Here is a 17,997-nt window from a genome sequence, read left to right as displayed (position 1 = left end):
CCAGACGGATGTCTGTCCAGCCTCTGTTTGAAGACTTCCATTGAAGGAGAACTCAACACCTCCAGTGGCAGCCTGTTCCACTTATTGATCATCCTCACTGTCAAAAAGTTCTCTTTAATATCTAATCCGTGTCTCCTCCCATTCAGAATCATCTACAGAATACCCCCATATAGTGCTGTAAACCCCAAATAGCTATTGTATGTATAGGCTCACATAGTGCTGGATACCCTCCATATAGTGACATGAGCATAAGGTAGTGCTGATACCTACATATTGCTGAATACTCTGCACAAAGTGCTGTGGGCCCTCCATATTGTTCTATATAACATCATATGTGGCTGTATACCCCCATATAGTGCTGTAAGCTGCCAAATACTGTTGTATACGGACACATTGTGCAGTATACCCTTCAAGTAGTATTATATATCTCCATATAGTGCTGATAATCCAACATATAGTATTTTATAGTTGAATATCCTGTATCCATACAGTGCTGTATACTCCCCATATATTCGTGCACACCCTCATGTATTATGGATTCACGGCAAGGCCTGCCCTGCTACCAAGTCATATGCACCCCAATAACTCCAATCCCCCCTTGGAATAAAATATAGAGGGCCTTTTAAAAAATGTCTCATTAAAAAAAGAACCAGATCTCCTAGACTTGTAATGCCCATACACTAAGTGTGTTGGCTGGCAAACATGTTGCCCTGTGGGTTACACCTCAACCTTTTCCATAACCAGTATTTTACGCCCAGCAAAACCACCCACCCTTGTTCGTGTGAGGACTCCTGGAGTGGACCCTCTGGGCCATGATTCCAACCCACCCTGGGCGAGCTGACCTGGTAAGGACCACCCAGGGATACAGGAAGCATCAGAACGCCCTGGGAAATAAAGTACCATGACTGCTGGAACCAGGTGGCAGGCTCGAAGGAGGCACAAGAGACAGTGTTTAGCAGGATGAAGTGGTGGATGATATAGTAACTGACCCAAGCTAGCAGGAGGACATGCAAAGTGAGGACAGCAGCATAGGGGGAGGGAGGCATAGCGCCCCAACAGCCAGGAAGAAGCAGTGTGGTTGCCGCAGACAGAAGGCCGGCGACTATTAACAGTAACACCAACATGATGGAAGTTGCCTGTCCATCTGTTAGGCCTTCTCAAGTCTAGTTGTTTTTTAATACTCTGCCCATAACCCCAAAAAAGGTCATTTGCACCACCTGCCATGCCAGCATCAGCAGGGGTAGCAAAACTACCAGCCTCACCACCACGAGCATGATCAGGACCATGGTTGGTAGCAAAGCCGGCAGTATTAAAGGTCAGGCATTCGCTCTTCTTGAGGGAGGATTGGGTGGCTCTGAAAAGAGCCTTTGTGTTGCAGTCAGGTGGGCAGGACAGATCTAAGCTCTCTCCCCACGGATCCGGCGGGCCAGCTGGATATCTTTGGGCATGATGGTGACCCTCTTAGCGTGGATCGCGCACAAATTTGTGTCCTCAAACAGCCCCACCAGATAAGCCTCGCTGGCCTCCTGCAGGGCCATGACAGCGGAGCTCTGGAAGCGGAGATCAGTCTTGAAGTCCTGGGCGATTTCTCTCACCAGGCGCTGAAAGGGAAGCTTACGGATCAGCAGCTCGGTGGACTTCTGGTAGCGGCGGATCTCACGGAGAGCAACTGTCCCTGGCCGGTATCTGTGCGGCTTCTTCACTCCGCCAGTGGCGGGAGCGCTTTTCCTGGCGGCTTTAGTGGCCAGCTGCTTGCGGGGCGCTTTCCCTCCGGTGGATTTCCGAGCGGTCTGCTTAGTTCTGGCCATAGCTCTGTATAGAAGAGAACAGAAGTGATGAGAGGAGCAGAGTGAGCGGCTATTTATACTCCTCTGCCCCTATTCACGCTTCATGAGGACACGTCCCCTGCATTCCATTGGTTATTTTGTAGAATGTGAGCAGCGAATAGCGTTTGATGTCCGCGACCAATCACTGTACAGAGAAGGCTCAACCTGACTCACAGTTCAGCTATCACCCACTGCTCTGATACACAGGGTCACATCCAATCTCCAGGCGGCTTCTACAGCGGAAGCTCCGATTCTATATTCCCAGTACCCAGAGCGGTACAGCAGCTCCTCTATAATCAGTCACTGACGCTCCAACTCTCACATCGGAGTTATAACCTCACACCACTCTTACTAAGATGTGGGTTACAGGTGGTGATAATTAGGATGATGGAAGTAACGTGATTTCTGCTGCACATCGGCCCCCTTCCCTCCATTACACAGAACTGTCACCTGAAGGCACCGATCATACAGCTCTGCGGGGAGGAGGTGGAGGCACTGATCATACAGCTCTGCGGGGACAGGGTGGTGGCACTGATCATACAGCTCTGCGGGGAGGAGGTGGAGGCACTGATCATACAGCTCTGTGGGGACAGGGTGGTGGCTCAGATCAAACAGCTCTGCGGGGACAGGGTGGTGGCACTGATCATACAGCTCTACGAGGACAGGGTGGTGGCACCGATCATACAGCTCTGCGGGGACAGGGTGGTGGCTCTGAAAAGAGCCTTTGTGTAAAAGAACTGGGTCCGCAACTTATTTCTTGTCCGCGGGCTTCTTGGCTTTCTTAGCCGGACTCTTGGCAGCTTTGGGTTTGGCCGCCTTTTTAGCCGGACTCTTCGTCGCCTTCTTAGGCTTGGGAGCGGCTTTCGACTTCTTGGGGCTCTTGGCCGCTTTCTTGGCAGCTGCGGGCTTCTTGGCCTTTTTCGGGCTCTTCTTGGCCGTGGTCAGAGCCTTCTTGGGCTTCTTCGGAGATTTGGCGGCTTTCTTAGCAGCAACGGGTTTCTTGGGCTTGGCTGCTGACTTCTTGGCCACTTTAGTCTCCTGCTTCTTGTTGAGTTTGAAGGACCCGGAGGCGCCGCTGCCCTTCACCTGGAGGAGGGTGCCCTTGGTGACCAGAGACCTGACGGCCAGCTTCAGGCGGCTGTTGTTCTTCTCTACATCGTACCCTCCGGCAGACAGCGCCTTCTTCAGGGCGGCCAGAGACACCCCACTGCGCTCCTTAGAGGCTGACACGGCTTTCACGATCAGCTCGGCGACGCCAGGACCGGAGGATTTCTTGCTGCTCTTGGCGGCGGATTTCTTTGGCTGCTTCTTGGACTTGGCAGCCGGTTCTGCGGGAGGGGGAGCGGCGGCTGGCGCGGTCTCTGCCATCCTATGCTACGGAGCCAAAACACAAAAATCTCCCGATAGGAAAACACTAAGGCCGGAGCTGGAGGAGTCTGTTATATGTACAGGCTTACTGTGCACTGATTGGCTGCTGAGCTACACCGTCCTGAGCATCTATTGGCTGACACTGCATACATGCCCCGCCTCTTCCCAGCTGAGAACGAGTGAAGCTCCGCTCTCCCCTTGTGCTTCCTTGCCCGGAATAAAAGCCCTTTACCGGCTGACACCGGACAGCAGAGCGCGCTTCCTCCGCCGCTTCTTCTTCGCCATCTTCTCCACCGACCGTCTGTAGCTGTCACTAGCAGAGACGCCGGGGAAGAGCGGAGAGGAGGTCCCGGGATCATCGCCGTCGTCCTCCAGATCTGCACATCGCTGTGTATCCGGGAAGATACATCTGCTGGGGGAACTCGTTCCTCCTGTTCCCGGCTCCTGTCACCATCACAGGGATCTTTACTACAATGTCTATCGTACAGGACGCTGATTGTACGATGTGGGGACGACCTGGAGCTGCTGAGAGCCCAGAAGGGTAACACAGGCGATGGCTCCGCTGACTGCCGCCTCCCTGACCTGTGACCTCCCTGTACCCCGTATGTGCGGAGTATTGGGGGTGACAGATGCTCCACATCAGGAGATGATCCACATCGGCGGCTGATTGCAATGACCTGCTAAAATCTGGTCTCACCCATTGTGGAGCTGTGACCGCTGAGGCCTGTAATGGTGGAAGAGAACTGATAAGGGGCAGCTTCATAATGCGACTCACTCCCCAACCAGACGCATCTCCGGGGAGAAAACTGTGAGATATTCCTGGATTTATGTGACCCAACTATTGTGCAAAAGGGGAATATTGGGAGAAAAGAGAAGACACAAAATGCAATTTCTACACAGAGCACAGCTGTATAGGGATGAGGTGGTGGCACTGATCATAAAGCTCTGCAGGGATGATGTGGTGGCACTGATGATACAGGTGTGCAGGGACGAGGTGGTGGCACTGATCATACAGCTCTGCAGGGAGTAGGTGGTGGCATTGATCATACAGCTCTGTGTGGATAAGATGGTGGCACTGATCATGCAGCTCTGCAGGGATGAGGTTGTGGCACTGATCATACAGCTCTGCAGGGATGAGGTAGTGGCACAGATCACACAGCTCTGCAAGGACCAGGTGGTGGCACTGATCATACAGCTCTGCGGCGACAAGTTGGTGGTACTGATCATACAGCTCTGCAGAGAGGAGGTGGTGGCACTGATCATACAGCTCTGAAGGGAATGTGTGGTGGCACTGATCATAAAGTTCTGCAGTGACGAGTTGGTAGCACTAATCATACTGCTTTTCAGGGAGGAGGTGGTGGCACTGATCATACAGCTCTGCAGGAATGAGGAGGTGGCACTGATCATACAGCTCTGCGGGGACAAGGTGGTGACACTGATAATACACCTCTGCGGCGACAAGGTGGTGGCACTGATCATACAGCTCTGCGGGGACAAGGTGTTGGTACTGATCATACAGCTCTGCAAGGACCAGGTGGTGGCACTTATCATACAGCTCTGCAGAGAGGAGGTGGTGGCACTGATCATACACCTCTGCGGCGACAAGGTGTTGGTACTGATCATACAGCTCTGCAAGGACCAGGTGGTGGCACTTATCATACAGCTCTGCAGAGAGGAGGTGGTGGCACTGATCATGCAGCTCTGCTCGGACAATGTGGTGGCACTTATGTTACAGCTTTGCGGGGACAAGGTGGTGGCAGTGATAATACAGCTCTACAAGGATGAGGTGGTGGTACTAATCATACAGCTCTGCAGGGAGGAGGTGGTGGCACTGATCATACAGCTCTGCGGGGACGAGATGGTGGCACTGATCATAAAGCTCTGAGGGGATGACGTGGTGGCACTGATCAAATAGCTCTGCAGGGATTAGGTGGTGGCACTGATCGTACAGCTCTGCAAGGAGTAGGCGGTGGCACTGATCATACAACTTTGCGGCGACAAGGTGGTGGCACTGATCATACAGGTCTGCAGGTAAAAGGTGGTGGCACTGAACATACAGCTCAGCGCGGACAAGATGGTAGCACTGATCAGACAGCTCTACATGGAGGAGGTTGTGGCACTGAACATACTGGTTTGCAGGGATGAGGTAGTGGCACTGATCATACAGCTCTGCAGGTATGAGGAGGTGGCACTGAAGATACAGCTGTGCCTGGATGAGGTGGTTGCACTGATCATACAGCTCTGCAGGGAAAAGTTGGTGACACTGATCATACACCTCTGCAGCAACAAGGTGGTGGTACTGATCATACAGCTCTGCGGGGACAAGATGGTGGCACTGATCATAAAGCTCTGCAGGGATGATGTGGTGGCACTGATCATACAGGTCTGCAGGGATGAGGTGGTAGCACTCATCATACATCTCTGCAGGGACGAGGTGGTGGCACTGGTCAAATAGCTCTGCAGGGATTAGGTGGTGGCACTGATCTTACAGCTCTGCAAGGAGTAGGCGGTGGCACTGATCATACAGCTCTGCGGGGACTAGGTGGTGGTACTGATCATACAGCTCTGTGCTGACCAACTGATGGCACTGATCATACAGCTTTGCGGTGACAATGTGGTGGCACTGATTATACAGTTCTGCGGCGACAACGTGGTAGTACTGATCATACAGCTCTGCATGGAAAGGTGGTGGCACTGCACAAGCAGCTCTGCAGGGAAACGGTGGTGGCACTGAACATACAGCTCAGCGCGGACAAGGTGGTGGCACTGATCAGACAGCTCTACAGGGAGGAGGTGTTGGCACTGTACATACTTGCTTGCAGGGATGAGGTAGTGGCACTGATCATACACCTCTGCAGGGATGAGGTGATGGCACTGAAGATACAGCTCTGCAGGGATGAGGTGGTTGCACTGATCATAAGGCTCTGCAGGTACAAGGTTGTGTCACTGATCTTAAAGCTCTGCAGGGATGAGGTGGTGGCACTGATCATACAGTTCTGCGGGGATCAGGTGGTGGCACTGATCATACAGCTCTGTGTGGATAAGATGGTGGCAATGATAATACAGCTCTGCAGGGAGGAGTTGGTGGCACTGATCATACAGCTCTGCAAGGATGAGGTGTTGGAACTGATCATACAGCTTTGCGGGGACAATGTGGTTGCACTGATTATAAATCTCTTTAGCGATAAGTTGGAGGCACTGATCATGCGGTTCTGCAAGGATGAGGTTGTGGCACTGATCATACAGCTGTGCGGGGACAAGGTGGTGGTACTGATCATACAGCTCTGCAGGGAGGAGGTGGTGGCGCTGAACATACAGCTCTGCAGGGAAAAGGTGGTGGCACTGAACATACAGCTCAGCTTGGACAAGGTGGTGGTACTGATCAGACAGCTCTACAGGGAGGAGGTGGTTGCACTGATCATACACCTCTGTGGGGAGGAGGCGGTGGCACTGATCATAAGGCTCTGTAGGGACAAGGTTGTGTCACTGATCTTACAGCTCTGCAGGGATGAGGTGGTGCACTGATCATACAGTTCTGCGGGGAGGAGGTAGTGGCACTGATCACACAGATCTGCAGGGAGTAGGTGGTGGCACTGATCATACAGCTCTGTGTGGATAAGATGGTGGCACTGATCATACAGCTCTGCAGGGAGGAGTTGGTGGCACTGATCATACAGCTCTGCAGGGAAGAGGTGGTGACACTGATCATAAAGCTCTGCAAGGATGATGTGTTGGCACTGATCATACAGTTTTGCGGGGACAATGTGGTTGCATTGATTATATATCTCTTTAGGGATAAGTTGGAGGCACTGATCATGCGGTTCTGCAGAGATGAGGTTGTGGCACTGATCATACAGCTCTGCAGGGATGAGGTGGTGGCACTGATCATACAGCTCTGCAGGGAGGAGGTGGTGGCACTGATCATACAGCTCAGCAGGGAGGAGTTGGTGGCACTGATCATACAGCTCTGCAGGGAAGAGGTGGTGACACTGATCATACAATTCTGCAAGGATGAGGTGTTGGCACTGATCATACAGCTTTGCGGGGACAATGTGGTTGCACTGATTATATATCTATTTAGGGATAAGTTGGAGGCACTGATCATGCGGTTCTGCAGGCATGAGGTTGTGGCACTGATCATACAGCTCTGCGGGGATAAGGTGGTGACACTGATCATACACCTCTGCGGCGACAAGGTGGTGGTACTGATCATACAGCTCTGCAGGGAGGAGGTGGTGGCACTGATCACACAGCTCTGAAGGGAATAGGTGGTGGCACTGATCATACAGTTCTGCAGTGACGAGGTGGTGGCACTAATCATACAGTTCTGCAGTGACGAGGTGGTGGCACTAATCATACAGCTTTGCAGGGATGAGGTAGTGGCACAGATCATACAGCCCTGCAGGGACGAGGTAGTGGCACTGATCTTACAGCTCTGCTGGGACAAGGTGGTGACACTGATCATACACCTCTGCGGCGACAAGTTGGTGGTACTGATCATAGAGCTCTGCAGGGAAAAGTTGGTGGCACTAATCATACAGCTCTGTAGGGACGAGGTGTTGGCACTTATCATACAGCCGTGCACAGACAAGGTGGTTGCACTGATCATTAGTGTTGAGCATTCCGATACCGCAAGTATCGGGTATCGGCCGATATTAGCGGTATCGGAATTCCGATACTTAATTCCGATACTTTTGTCATATCGGATTCCGGAATCGGAATCGGAATAGGAAGTTCCCATCATGCTATGAGCCTGCTTGCTTTGATTAAGCCAATGGGAATCCTCCGAAGTGTGGGCACATCCTGTTAGGCATGTAGGCATGTTAACTATTGGCATGGCTGTGATTGGCTGCCGAAATGATGTCATGATGCACTATAAAAGCCACCGCAGCCGCCATTTCTGGTCACTCTGCTGTGAATTCAGTTAGGGACAGGCTGCTGTAGAAGACTGTGAGGGACAGTTAGAAATAGCGATTCCACCAAACATCTAGTGCTTTACCCAGGCTACATAAACCACCACTGTAGCCTTCTTTGCCCTAGCAGCAGTGTTCACAGCTGTCTGCAAGGGCTGTGTGAGTGCAGCTCACGCTGTGGAGTGGGTCCTGCAGCCACGTCAGGCTGTAGGCCACCCAGTGTGATCACTGCTGCCTCATACATCTTTTATTTTTTGAGCTGCATTTTTTACATAATTTCAATCTAGTGTGCTTCCATCCGTATCCATATACGTTGGTTGCAAACACTAGTAGTAGACAGCGGAGCCTTTCTGCAGCCTTTCAGTGCTAGTGTCCACTTAGCTGCACTGTTCACGGCTGTCTGAGAGGTCTCTGACTGTGTGTGAGTGCAGCTCACGCTGAGTAGTGTGTCCTGCAGCTACGTCTGGCTGTAGGACGCTCAGCGTGCGTCAGTGCCTCACACATATTTTTATTTGAGTGCAGCTCATTTTTTCTTCTATTAGTGTGCATCCATCCGTCTCCATCTACGGTGGTTGCAAACACTATAAAGGAGTACACAGCGGAGCCTTTCTGCAGCCTGTCAGTGCCAGTGCCCACTTAGCTGCACTGTTGACGGCTGTCTGAGAGGCCTCTGACTGTGTGTGAGTGCAGCTCACGCTGAGTAGAGTGTCCTGCAGCTACGTCTGGTTGTAGGACGCTCAACGTGCGTCACTGCCTCACACATATTTGTCTTTGAGTGCAGCTCATTTTTTCTTCTCCTATTAGTGTGCATCCATCCGTATCCATCAACATTGGTTGGTTGCAAACACTATATAGGAGTAGATAGAGGAGCCTTTTTTTCTGGCTTGTGCCCTGCCGGCGCAGCCAGATTAGTATTACCCAATTTTTTTGGAGCCTCATCTTTTGCATTGTAGGTTACCTGCCTGCATTGTAATAGCTCCAAAAAGTTGGTGATACTATCAGTTTCAATTCTTTGTTCACATACTTTGAGTTTGTTTCCAACAAAGAAACCACAAAAAAAGTTCACCAAACACTACATTTTGAACTTGTGTAGGCCACATCAGCTCCTATTAAAGTCTAGTCCACACACACACACACTTCATAAAATTAGTGTTTCTTGTACCTGTAACCAGCTGTTCAGGAATAAGCACACTAAGGCCCCCCTTTGTACTTTTTTGCCTATCTTAAGCAGTCTTGCAAGATGAAGAAGGCAGGGTGTAAGGCGCGTGGGCGTGGGCGTGGAGTTTCAGCAGGGAGAGGACGTGGGGATTCTGCAGGGAGAGGACGTGGGGATTCTACAGGTAGAGGACGTGGGGATTCTGGGCCTGCTGCGGGCACCAGTGGATCAGCATCCCCCAGTTTTAGCAGGCAACAGTCCTTTATGCGCAGCTTTGTAGGACCTCAACGTACCCCACTGCTGCGGGAGGAACAAATTGAAGCCGTTGTCGGATGGATGGCAGCTAACGCATCGACTTCAATTAATTCCGCATCCTCTCAGGGTCAGAGCACCGAAGAGCAACCATCTGTCTCTTCACCACCTGCCAAAGTGCCCAGGCAGTCAGAGAGACATGGACAGGAGCCATCACAGTCTCTACTTCTGTTCTCGGAATCTGTTGGCTTGGAAAGAGGGGGCCAGCCAAGCAGCATTCCTGAATGTGAAGAAGAGGGAGTATGCAGTGATGCGCAACTTCTTTGTCCCTCTGAATCTGAAGAGGCGAGTGGGCCAGTGCCTATGGTCAGCACACCTCAGTACGCATCAGATGATGACGAGACTCAGTTGCCACTTTCTGGTGCGTACGGTGCTGGCGAGACAACCCCGGAGAAGCAGCTGTTTGAAGAGGGGAGGGAAGATGATGAGGTCCTTGACCCATCATGGCGTGAGCAACAGGAAGGTGGTGGGAGCAGCTCGGAGGAAGAGATTCCCCTACCGGCCAAAACAGGAGGCAGAGGGAGGGGGAAGACTTGGTTGCCTGTACCCTCCACTTCGGCACCCGTTAGGAGCATTCCTCCTTCCAAAGGCAAACCGGGCGCTCACAAGAGTTGCAGTGCGTGGTCCTTTTTTGACACAGTTGCAGATGACATTTGCTTTGTCAAATGCAAGCTGTGTCATCAGAGAGTCAAAAGAGGGAGAAATGTCAGCAACCTCAATACCACAAATATGTGGAAACATGTGCGCACCAAGCACGAGTTGGAGTTGCAGAGACACCCTGAAGACGTAGGCCAACGTACAGCACCACCTACCACCTCTTCAGTTCGTGTTGGGCCCTCTTCCTCCAGCTCACACACTGCTGGTTCGGCTTCCTCACAGGATCGCCAAGGAAGAACCTCTGCCACTGTTGTCCGGAGACCCTGTCAGATTACACCCATAGCAGCACGTTCCCATCCATCACAGCCATCGGTAGCACAGGCATGGGATAAAAGGCGCCCTTACTCGGCAAACCATCCCCGAGCACAGTCTCTGAATGCTGGCATTGCCAAACTTCTGGCAGTTGAAATGCTGTCATTCAGGCTGGTGGACACTGACACCTTCCGGGACTTAATGGCATTGGCAGTCCCCCAATACAACGTGCCCAGCCGCTTTTATTTCAGCAGGCGAGCCGTCCCTGCCCTGCAGAAACATGTTGAGGGCAAAATAAAACATGCGCTACTAAACGCCGTTAGTAGCAAGGTCCACCTGACCACCGATGCGTGGACCAGTAACCATGGACAGGGACGATACCTTTCCCTCACTGCCCACTGGGTCAATGTTGTGGAGCCGGGTACAGATCTGGAGAGTGGAGCTGTACGTGTTCTTCCAACGCCACGGATTGCAGGACTCCAGTCTGTACACATAGACTCCTCCTCCTACTCAAGTTCCTCAGAAACAGCAGAGCAGGAGCCTGTTACGACCGATATGAGCACAGCCGTGGCCAAACGTCAACAGGCTGTACTCAAATTAATTTCTTTGGGGAATCGAAGCCACACAGCGCAGGAGCTCTGGAATGCTATCAAGCTGGAGAGCGATGTGTGGTTTGGGCCAGCGAATTTCCAGCCGGGCTTGGTAGTGTGTGACAATGGCCGAAATCTGGTGGCAGCTCTTGGCCTAGGCAACCTCACACACATCCCATGTCTGGCACATGTTCTTAACTTGGTCGTGCAGAGCTTTCTGAGGGACTATCCGGATCTTGCTGCACTGTTGCACAAGGTCCGCATAGAGTGCGCTCACTTGCGACGTTCCAGCACGGCAAGATCGCGCCTCGCTGCTCTGCAGCGACGATTTGGCCTTCCGGAACATCGCATCATATGTGACCTACCCACCCGGTGGAATTCAACGTTACATATGTTGGAGCGGTTGTGTGAGCAGCAGGCAGCAGTCATGGAGTACCAGCTGCATCAGGCGCAAACAAGTCGCACTGTGCGCCGTTCACACTTCAGCACCATTGAGTGGGCCTCTATGAAGGACATCTGCCTCGTTTTGCGTGCCTTCGATGAATCCACGCGGATGGCGAGTGCAGATGATGCACTAGTCAGCATGACTGTCCCCCTTATCTGCCTGCTTCAACAAACACTGCAAGCACTAAGGGATGAGGTTTCAGAAGAGGTGGAGGATGAGGAGTCCCAAATGCCATCTGCTTCTGGACAGTCTGCGCTACGTGTTTCCTCACAAAGGCCTAGGCAGGGGACACTTTGTGAGGAGGATGAGGAGGAGTCGATGGAGGAGGAAGACATCTCTCCAGAGGAGGGAGGTACACAAACCTCTACTCAGTATGTACAGCGAGGGTGGGGTGATGCAGAGCAGGCCGAGGTCACGCCTCAAACAGGGGACAGCGGTTCTTTGGCAGTTGGGAGTCTGCAGCACATGGTTGATTTCATGCTGCAGTGCCTGAGAAACGACCGCCGCATCGCCCACATTCTCGTCTCGGCTGATTATTGGGTGTACACCCTCCAAGATCCTCGCTACCGGGACAGCGTACAAAGGCTCATACCAACGTTGAACCGGGAGCGTAAAATGCGGGAGTACGAAGAGTCACTGGTGCAGTCCATAATGTTTTCCATTCCACCCGACAGCATTGTTGCTAGTGCTTTACAAAGCAGCTCTGTGCGTCGAGGCAGTGGAGGAAACTCTGCACAAAGAGGGAGCAGAGGCAGCGCCGCAGCACAAGGCAAGACCACTATGGCCCAAATGTGGCAAAGTTTTGTGTGTCCACCACAATTGTCTACACCATCAGCGACGCCTCGAGTCAGCAGGAGGCAACGCTTCCGTCAGATGGTGTCAGACTACATGTCTTGCCCTGTCGCTGTACTCCCAGATGGCTCTTCCCCCTTCAAGTTTTGGGTCTCTAAGCTGGATACATGGCCAGAGCTTAGCCAGTATGCATTGGAGGTGCTGGCTTGCCCTGCTGCCAGTGTATTATCGGAATGTGTCTTTAGTGCCGCAGGTGGTGTACTAACAGACCGTCGCACGCGACTATCTTCCGATAATGTTGACCGGCTGACTTTTCTGAAAATGAACAAGGCCTGGATCTCCAAAGACTTTGCCATTCCTCTTACAGACTAAATTAGTGGTTGGCAACTGTATCCAGGTCTGCTGGTGTGTTCATTTTTCTACCACCTGAACTATAATCCCTTTGCTTCAACACAGCCAGTTGTCGCTCAGATGTGTCGTCTGCACAGAGAAACACACTAGCTCCTGTGTTAGTGGGGTTCAGTAATGCCAGCTGATCCCCTGCTGTGTGGACAGCAAAGTCACCAGCTCCATCAACATTCAAACCACTACTGATTTTTAACCGTGCCCAACTTAGGTCTCTGGCTCCACTGTCTCTACTATTTCCCCTGACCTCCAACCCCGCCATCTACATCTCTGAAGTGGCGTCAGCACAATCTACACTTGTTCCTGTGTTCCTGTGGCTCAGTCCCATCAGTTTATCCCCTGATGTGTGTCCAGCAAGGTCTCCTGCTCTGTCCACATTCCCATAACCAGTAGTGGGAATGAGGACAGAGCTGGCGAACTTGCCGGACAAACATCAGGGGATCAACTGACGGGACTGAGCACCAGTAACACAGGAACAAGTGTAGATTGTGCTGACGCCACTTCAGAGATGTAGCTGGCGGGGTTGGAGGCCAGGGTAAATAGTAGAGACAGTGGAGCCAGAGGCCTAAGTGGAGCATGGTTAGAATCAGTAGTAGTCCACAACCTCCATAAAAACCACTGCCCATTGGCCTCTGCATGCGGCATGCGTAATCCTGGGCTCCAACAGCTTCAGTTGGTGTTCAGAAGTGTCGTCTCCACAGAGCCAAACACATTCGTTAGAGTGTTAGTGGGGTTCAGCACTGCCAGCTGTTCCCCTGCTGTGGAGATGGCAAGTCTCCTGCTGCCTTCACCTGCCAAAATCCAGTAGGCCCCAGCCTGCTCCTCGCCTAATCCTGGGCTCCAACAGCGTCAGTTGGTGTTCAGAAGTGTCGTCTCCACAGAGCCAAACACCTTCGTTAGAGTGTTAGTGGGGTTCAGCACTGCCAGCTGTTCCCCTGCTGTGGAGATGGCAAGTCTCCTGCTGCCTTCACCTGCCAAAATCCAGTAGGCCCCAGCCTGCTCCTCGCCTAACCCTGGGCTCCAACAGCGTCAGTTGGTGTTCAGAAGTGTCGTCTCCACAGAGCCAAACACCTTCGTTAGAGTGTTAGTGGGGTTCAGCACTGCCAGCTGTTCCCCTGCTGTGGAGATGGCAAGTCTCCTGCTGCCTTCACGTGCCAAAATCCAGTAGGCCACAGCCTGCTCCTCGCCTAATCCTGGGCTCCAACAGCGTCAGTTGGTGTTCAGAAGTGTCGTCTCCACAGAGCCAAACACATTCGTTAGAGTGTTAGTGGGGTTCAGCACTGCCAGCTGTTCCCCTGCTGTGGAGATGGCAAGTCTCCTGCTGCCTTCACCTGCCAAAATCCAGTAGGCCCCAGCCTGCTCCTCGCCTAATCCTGGGCTCCAACAGCGTCAGTTGGTGTTCAGAAGTGTCGTCTCCACAGAGCCAAACACCTTCGTTAGAGTGTTAGTGGGGTTCAGCACTGCCAGCTGTTCCCCTGCTGTGGAGATGGCAAGTCTCCTGCTGCCTTCACCTGCCAAAATCCAGTAGGCCCCAGCCTGCTCCTCGCCTAATCCTGGGCTCCAACAGCGTCAGTTGGTGTTCAGAAGTGTCGTCTCCACAGAGCCAAACACATTCGTTAGAGTGTTAGTGGGGTTCAGCACTGCCAGCTGTTCCCCTGCTGTGGAGATGGCAAGTCTCCTGCTGCCTTCACCTGCCAAAATCCAGTAGGCCCCAGCCTGCTCCTCGCCTAATCCTGGGCTCCAACAGCGTCAGTTGGTGTTCAGAAGTGTCGTCTCCACAGAGCCAAACACCTTCGTTAGAGTGTTAGAGGGGTTCAGCACTGCCAGCTGTTCCCCTGCTGTGGAGATGGCAAGTCTCCTGCTGCCTTCACCTGCCAAAATCCAGTAGGCCCCAGCCTGCTCCTCGCCTAATCCTGGGCTCCAACAGCGTCAGTTGGTGTTCAGAAGTGTCGTCTCCACAGAGCCAAACACCTTCGTTAGAGTGTTAGTGGGGTTCAGCACTGCCAGCTGTTCCCCTGCTGTGGAGATGGCAAGTCTCCTGCTGCCTTCACCTGCCAAAATCCAGTAGGCCCCAGCCTGCTCCTCGCCTAATCCTGGGCTCCAACAGCGTCAGTTGGTGTTCAGAAGTGTCGTCTCCACAGAGCCAAACACCTTCGTTAGAGTGTTAGTGGGGTTCAGCACTGCCAGCTGTTCCCCTGCTGTGGAGATGGCAAGTCTCCTGCTGCCTTCACCTGCCAAAATCCAGTAGGCCCCAGCCTGCTTCTCGCCTAATCCTGGGCTCCAACAGCGTCAGTTGGTGTTCAGAAGTGTCGTCTCCACAGAGCCAAACACCTTCGTTAGAGTGTTAGTGGGGTTCAGCACTGCCAGCTGTTCCCCTGCTGTGGAGATGGCAAGTCTCCTGCTGCCTTCACGTGCCAAAATCCAGTAGGCCACAGCCTGCTCCTCGCCTAATCCTGGGCTCCAACAGCGTCAGTTGGTGTTCAGAAGTGTCGTCTCCACAGAGCCAAACACATTCGTTCAAGTGTTAGTGGGGTTCATCATTGCCAGCTGATCCCCTGCTGTGGAGATGGCAGTCTCTCCTGCTGTCTCCGCATTACAAAGACAGTAGGCCTCTGCCTACACCCTCCTATTTCCTGGGCTTCAACACAGCCAGTTGTAGTTCGGAAGTGCCGTCCACACGGAAAGAGATACTTGCTCCCGTGTCTCAGTGGGGTTCAGTAACGTCAGCTGATCCCCTGCTGTGTGGATGGCAGTCTCTCCTGCTGTCACCTCATTCAAAATACAGTAGGCCTCTGCCTACACCCTCCTATTTCCTGGGCTTCAACACAGCCAGTTGTAGTTCGGAAGTGCCGTCCACACGGAAAGAGATACTTGCTCCCGTGTCTCAGTGGGGTTCAGTAATGTCAGCTGATCCCCTGCTGTGTGGATGGCAAAGTCTCCTGCTGCCTACACAGTCGTACCACTACTGATTTTTAACCGTGCTCCAATTAGGCCTGTGGCTCCACTGTCTCTCGTATTTCCCCTGTCCTCCAACCCTGCCAGTTACAGCTCCGAAGTGGCGTCTGCACAATCCACACTTGTTCCTGTGTTACAGGTGTTCAGTCCGGTCAGTTAATCCCCTGATGTGTGTCCGGCAATGTCGCCTGCTCTGTCCACATTCCCATTATGGGAATGTGGACAGAGCAGGCGACATTGCCGGACACACATCAGGGGATTAACTGACCGGACTGAACACCTGTAACACAGGAACAAGTGTGGATTGTGCAGACGCCACTTCGGAGCTGTAACTGGCGGGGTTGGAGGACAGGGGAAATACGAAAATCAGTGAAGCCACAGGCCTAAGTGGAGCTTGGTTCAAATTAGTAGTCTACAACCGATCTTAAAATTTCTTCAATGCAGCCTAAGCCTGCTCCGTGCTTGTCCCTGGGCTTTAACACAGCCAGTTGTTGCTCGGAAGTGCCGTCTTCACAGAGTAAAACACTAGCTCCTGTGTTTGTGGGGTTCAGTAACGTCAGCTGTTCCCCTGCTGTTTTGATGGCAATCTGTCCTGCTGCCTCCCAATTGACAGCACATCAGGCCTCAGCCTGCTAAGTGCTTGTCCTGGGCTCCAACATCGCCAGTTGCTGCTCATAACTGACTTTGGCACGGGTACTCCCTCCTGCCCAGCTTGGTTCCAGCCCTGCCTGCTGTTTCCGGGAAGTGTCAATGTCAGTTTGCCACCCCAAGTTGCCATGTCGTGTTGCGGTTGGGTTAGCCGAGGCTAGGGTGCCAGCAGTTTAGGTGCTTCCTATGTGGACTTTGGGTTCTGGTAAGAAAGGTTTGTTCCATAGTGCCAGTAGGACAAGCACCCCCTGTAGGACTGTGTGATTCGGTAACTGCGGCCAGCTTGCGGCATGCCAACTTTGCTTTTCAGGGGTAACTTCTGATACCCCTCCGGGTTCCAGCACCGTCAGCTGGTTCTCATCAGAGCCTTTGGCCTAGGTGCCTCCATCTCGGTATCCGAGTTCCGGCAACGTCTGCTGGTCCTTGGTAGTGCTTTGTAGCACAGGTACCTCCTGCTTAGTAACCGGGTTCCAGCACCGTCAGCTGGTCCTCAGTTGTGCCATTGGCTCTTATTCCTTCTGCTGCCCCTCCGGGTGCCAGCACTGTCAGCTGGTCCTCGCTATTTCCATTTGCTCTTGCAGCTTATGCTACCCCTCCGGGTTCCAGCACCGTCAGCTGGTTCTCGTCAGAGCCTTTGGCCTAGGTGCCTCCATCTCGGTATCCGAGTTCCGGCAACGTCTGCTGGTCCTTGGTAGTGCTTTGTAGCACAGGTACCTCCTGCTTAGTAACCGGGTTCCAGCACCGTCAGCTGGTCCTCGGTTGTGCCATTGGCTCTTATTCCTTCTGCTGCCCCTCCAGGTGCCAGCACTGTCAGCTGGTCCTCGCTATTTCCATTTGCTCTTGCAGCTTATGCTACCCCTCCGGGTTCCAGCACCGTCAGCTGGTTCTCGTCAGAGCCTTTGGCCTAGGTGCCTCCATCTCGGTATCCGAGTTCCGGCAACGTCTGCTGGTCCTTGGTAGTGCTTTGTAGCACAGGTACCTCCTGCTTAGTAACCGGGTTCCAGCACCGTCAGCTGGTCCTCGGTTGTGCCATTGGCTCTTATTCCTTCTGCTGCCCCTCCGGGTGCCAGCACTGTCAGCTGGTCCTCGCTATTTCCATTTGCTCTTGCAGCTTATGCTACCCCTCCGGGTTCCAGCACCGTCAGCTGGTTCTCGTCAGAGCCTTTGGCCTAGGTGCCCCCATCTCGGTATCCGAGTTCCGGCAACGTCTGCTGGTCCTTGGTAGTGCTTTGTAGCACAGGTACCTCCTGCTTAGTAATCGGGTTCCAGCACCGTCAGCTGGTCCTCGGTTGTGCCATTGGCTCTTATTCCTTCTGCTGCCCCTCCGGGTGCCAGCACTGTCAGCTGGTCCTCGCTATTTCCATTTGCTTTTGCAGCTTCTGCCAACCCTCCGGGTTCCAGCACCGTCAGCTGGTTCTCGTCAGAGCCTTTGGCCTAGGTGCCTCCATCTCGGTATCCGAGTTCCGGCAACGTCTGCTGGTCCTTGGTAGTGCTTTGTAGCACAGGTACCTCCTGCTTAGTAATCGGGTTCCAGCACCGTCAGCTGGTCCTCGGTAGTGCCATTGGCTCTTGTTCCTTCTGCTGCCCCTCCGGGTGCCAGTACCGTCAGCTGGTTCAAGAGGACAAAGAACAGGAAGACAACCACCAAGATGCAGAACAACAAGAGAGAGAAGACAAA

General features: G+C 53.0%; 2 protein-coding genes across 2 annotated transcripts; both read right to left on the bottom strand.

Moving 5' to 3' along the window:
* Positions 1 to 1,344: 1,344 nt before the first annotated feature.
* On the bottom strand, positions 1,345 to 2,250 carry LOC141057149 (histone H3). The gene has a single exon (XM_073553692.1). The coding sequence runs from the start codon at positions 1,806 to 1,808 to the stop codon at positions 1,398 to 1,400; it is 411 nt and encodes a 136-aa protein (XP_073409793.1). The 5' UTR covers positions 1,809 to 2,250; the 3' UTR covers positions 1,345 to 1,397.
* A 279-nt stretch (positions 2,251 to 2,529) lies between these two features.
* On the bottom strand, positions 2,530 to 3,250 carry LOC141057148 (histone H1.5-like). The gene has a single exon (XM_073553691.1). The coding sequence runs from the start codon at positions 3,192 to 3,194 to the stop codon at positions 2,577 to 2,579; it is 618 nt and encodes a 205-aa protein (XP_073409792.1). The 5' UTR covers positions 3,195 to 3,250; the 3' UTR covers positions 2,530 to 2,576.
* Positions 3,251 to 17,997: the final 14,747 nt, after the last annotated feature.

Source organism: Dendrobates tinctorius, unplaced genomic scaffold (genome assembly GCF_039654945.1).
Source record: "Dendrobates tinctorius isolate UK_male_01 unplaced genomic scaffold, ASM3965494v1 ptg000202l, whole genome shotgun sequence".
NCBI classification, from domain to species: Eukaryota; Metazoa; Chordata; class Amphibia; order Anura; family Dendrobatidae; genus Dendrobates; species Dendrobates tinctorius.
The sequence above is the reverse complement of the archived record's forward strand: the minus strand, read 5'-3'. Positions and strand labels throughout refer to the sequence as shown.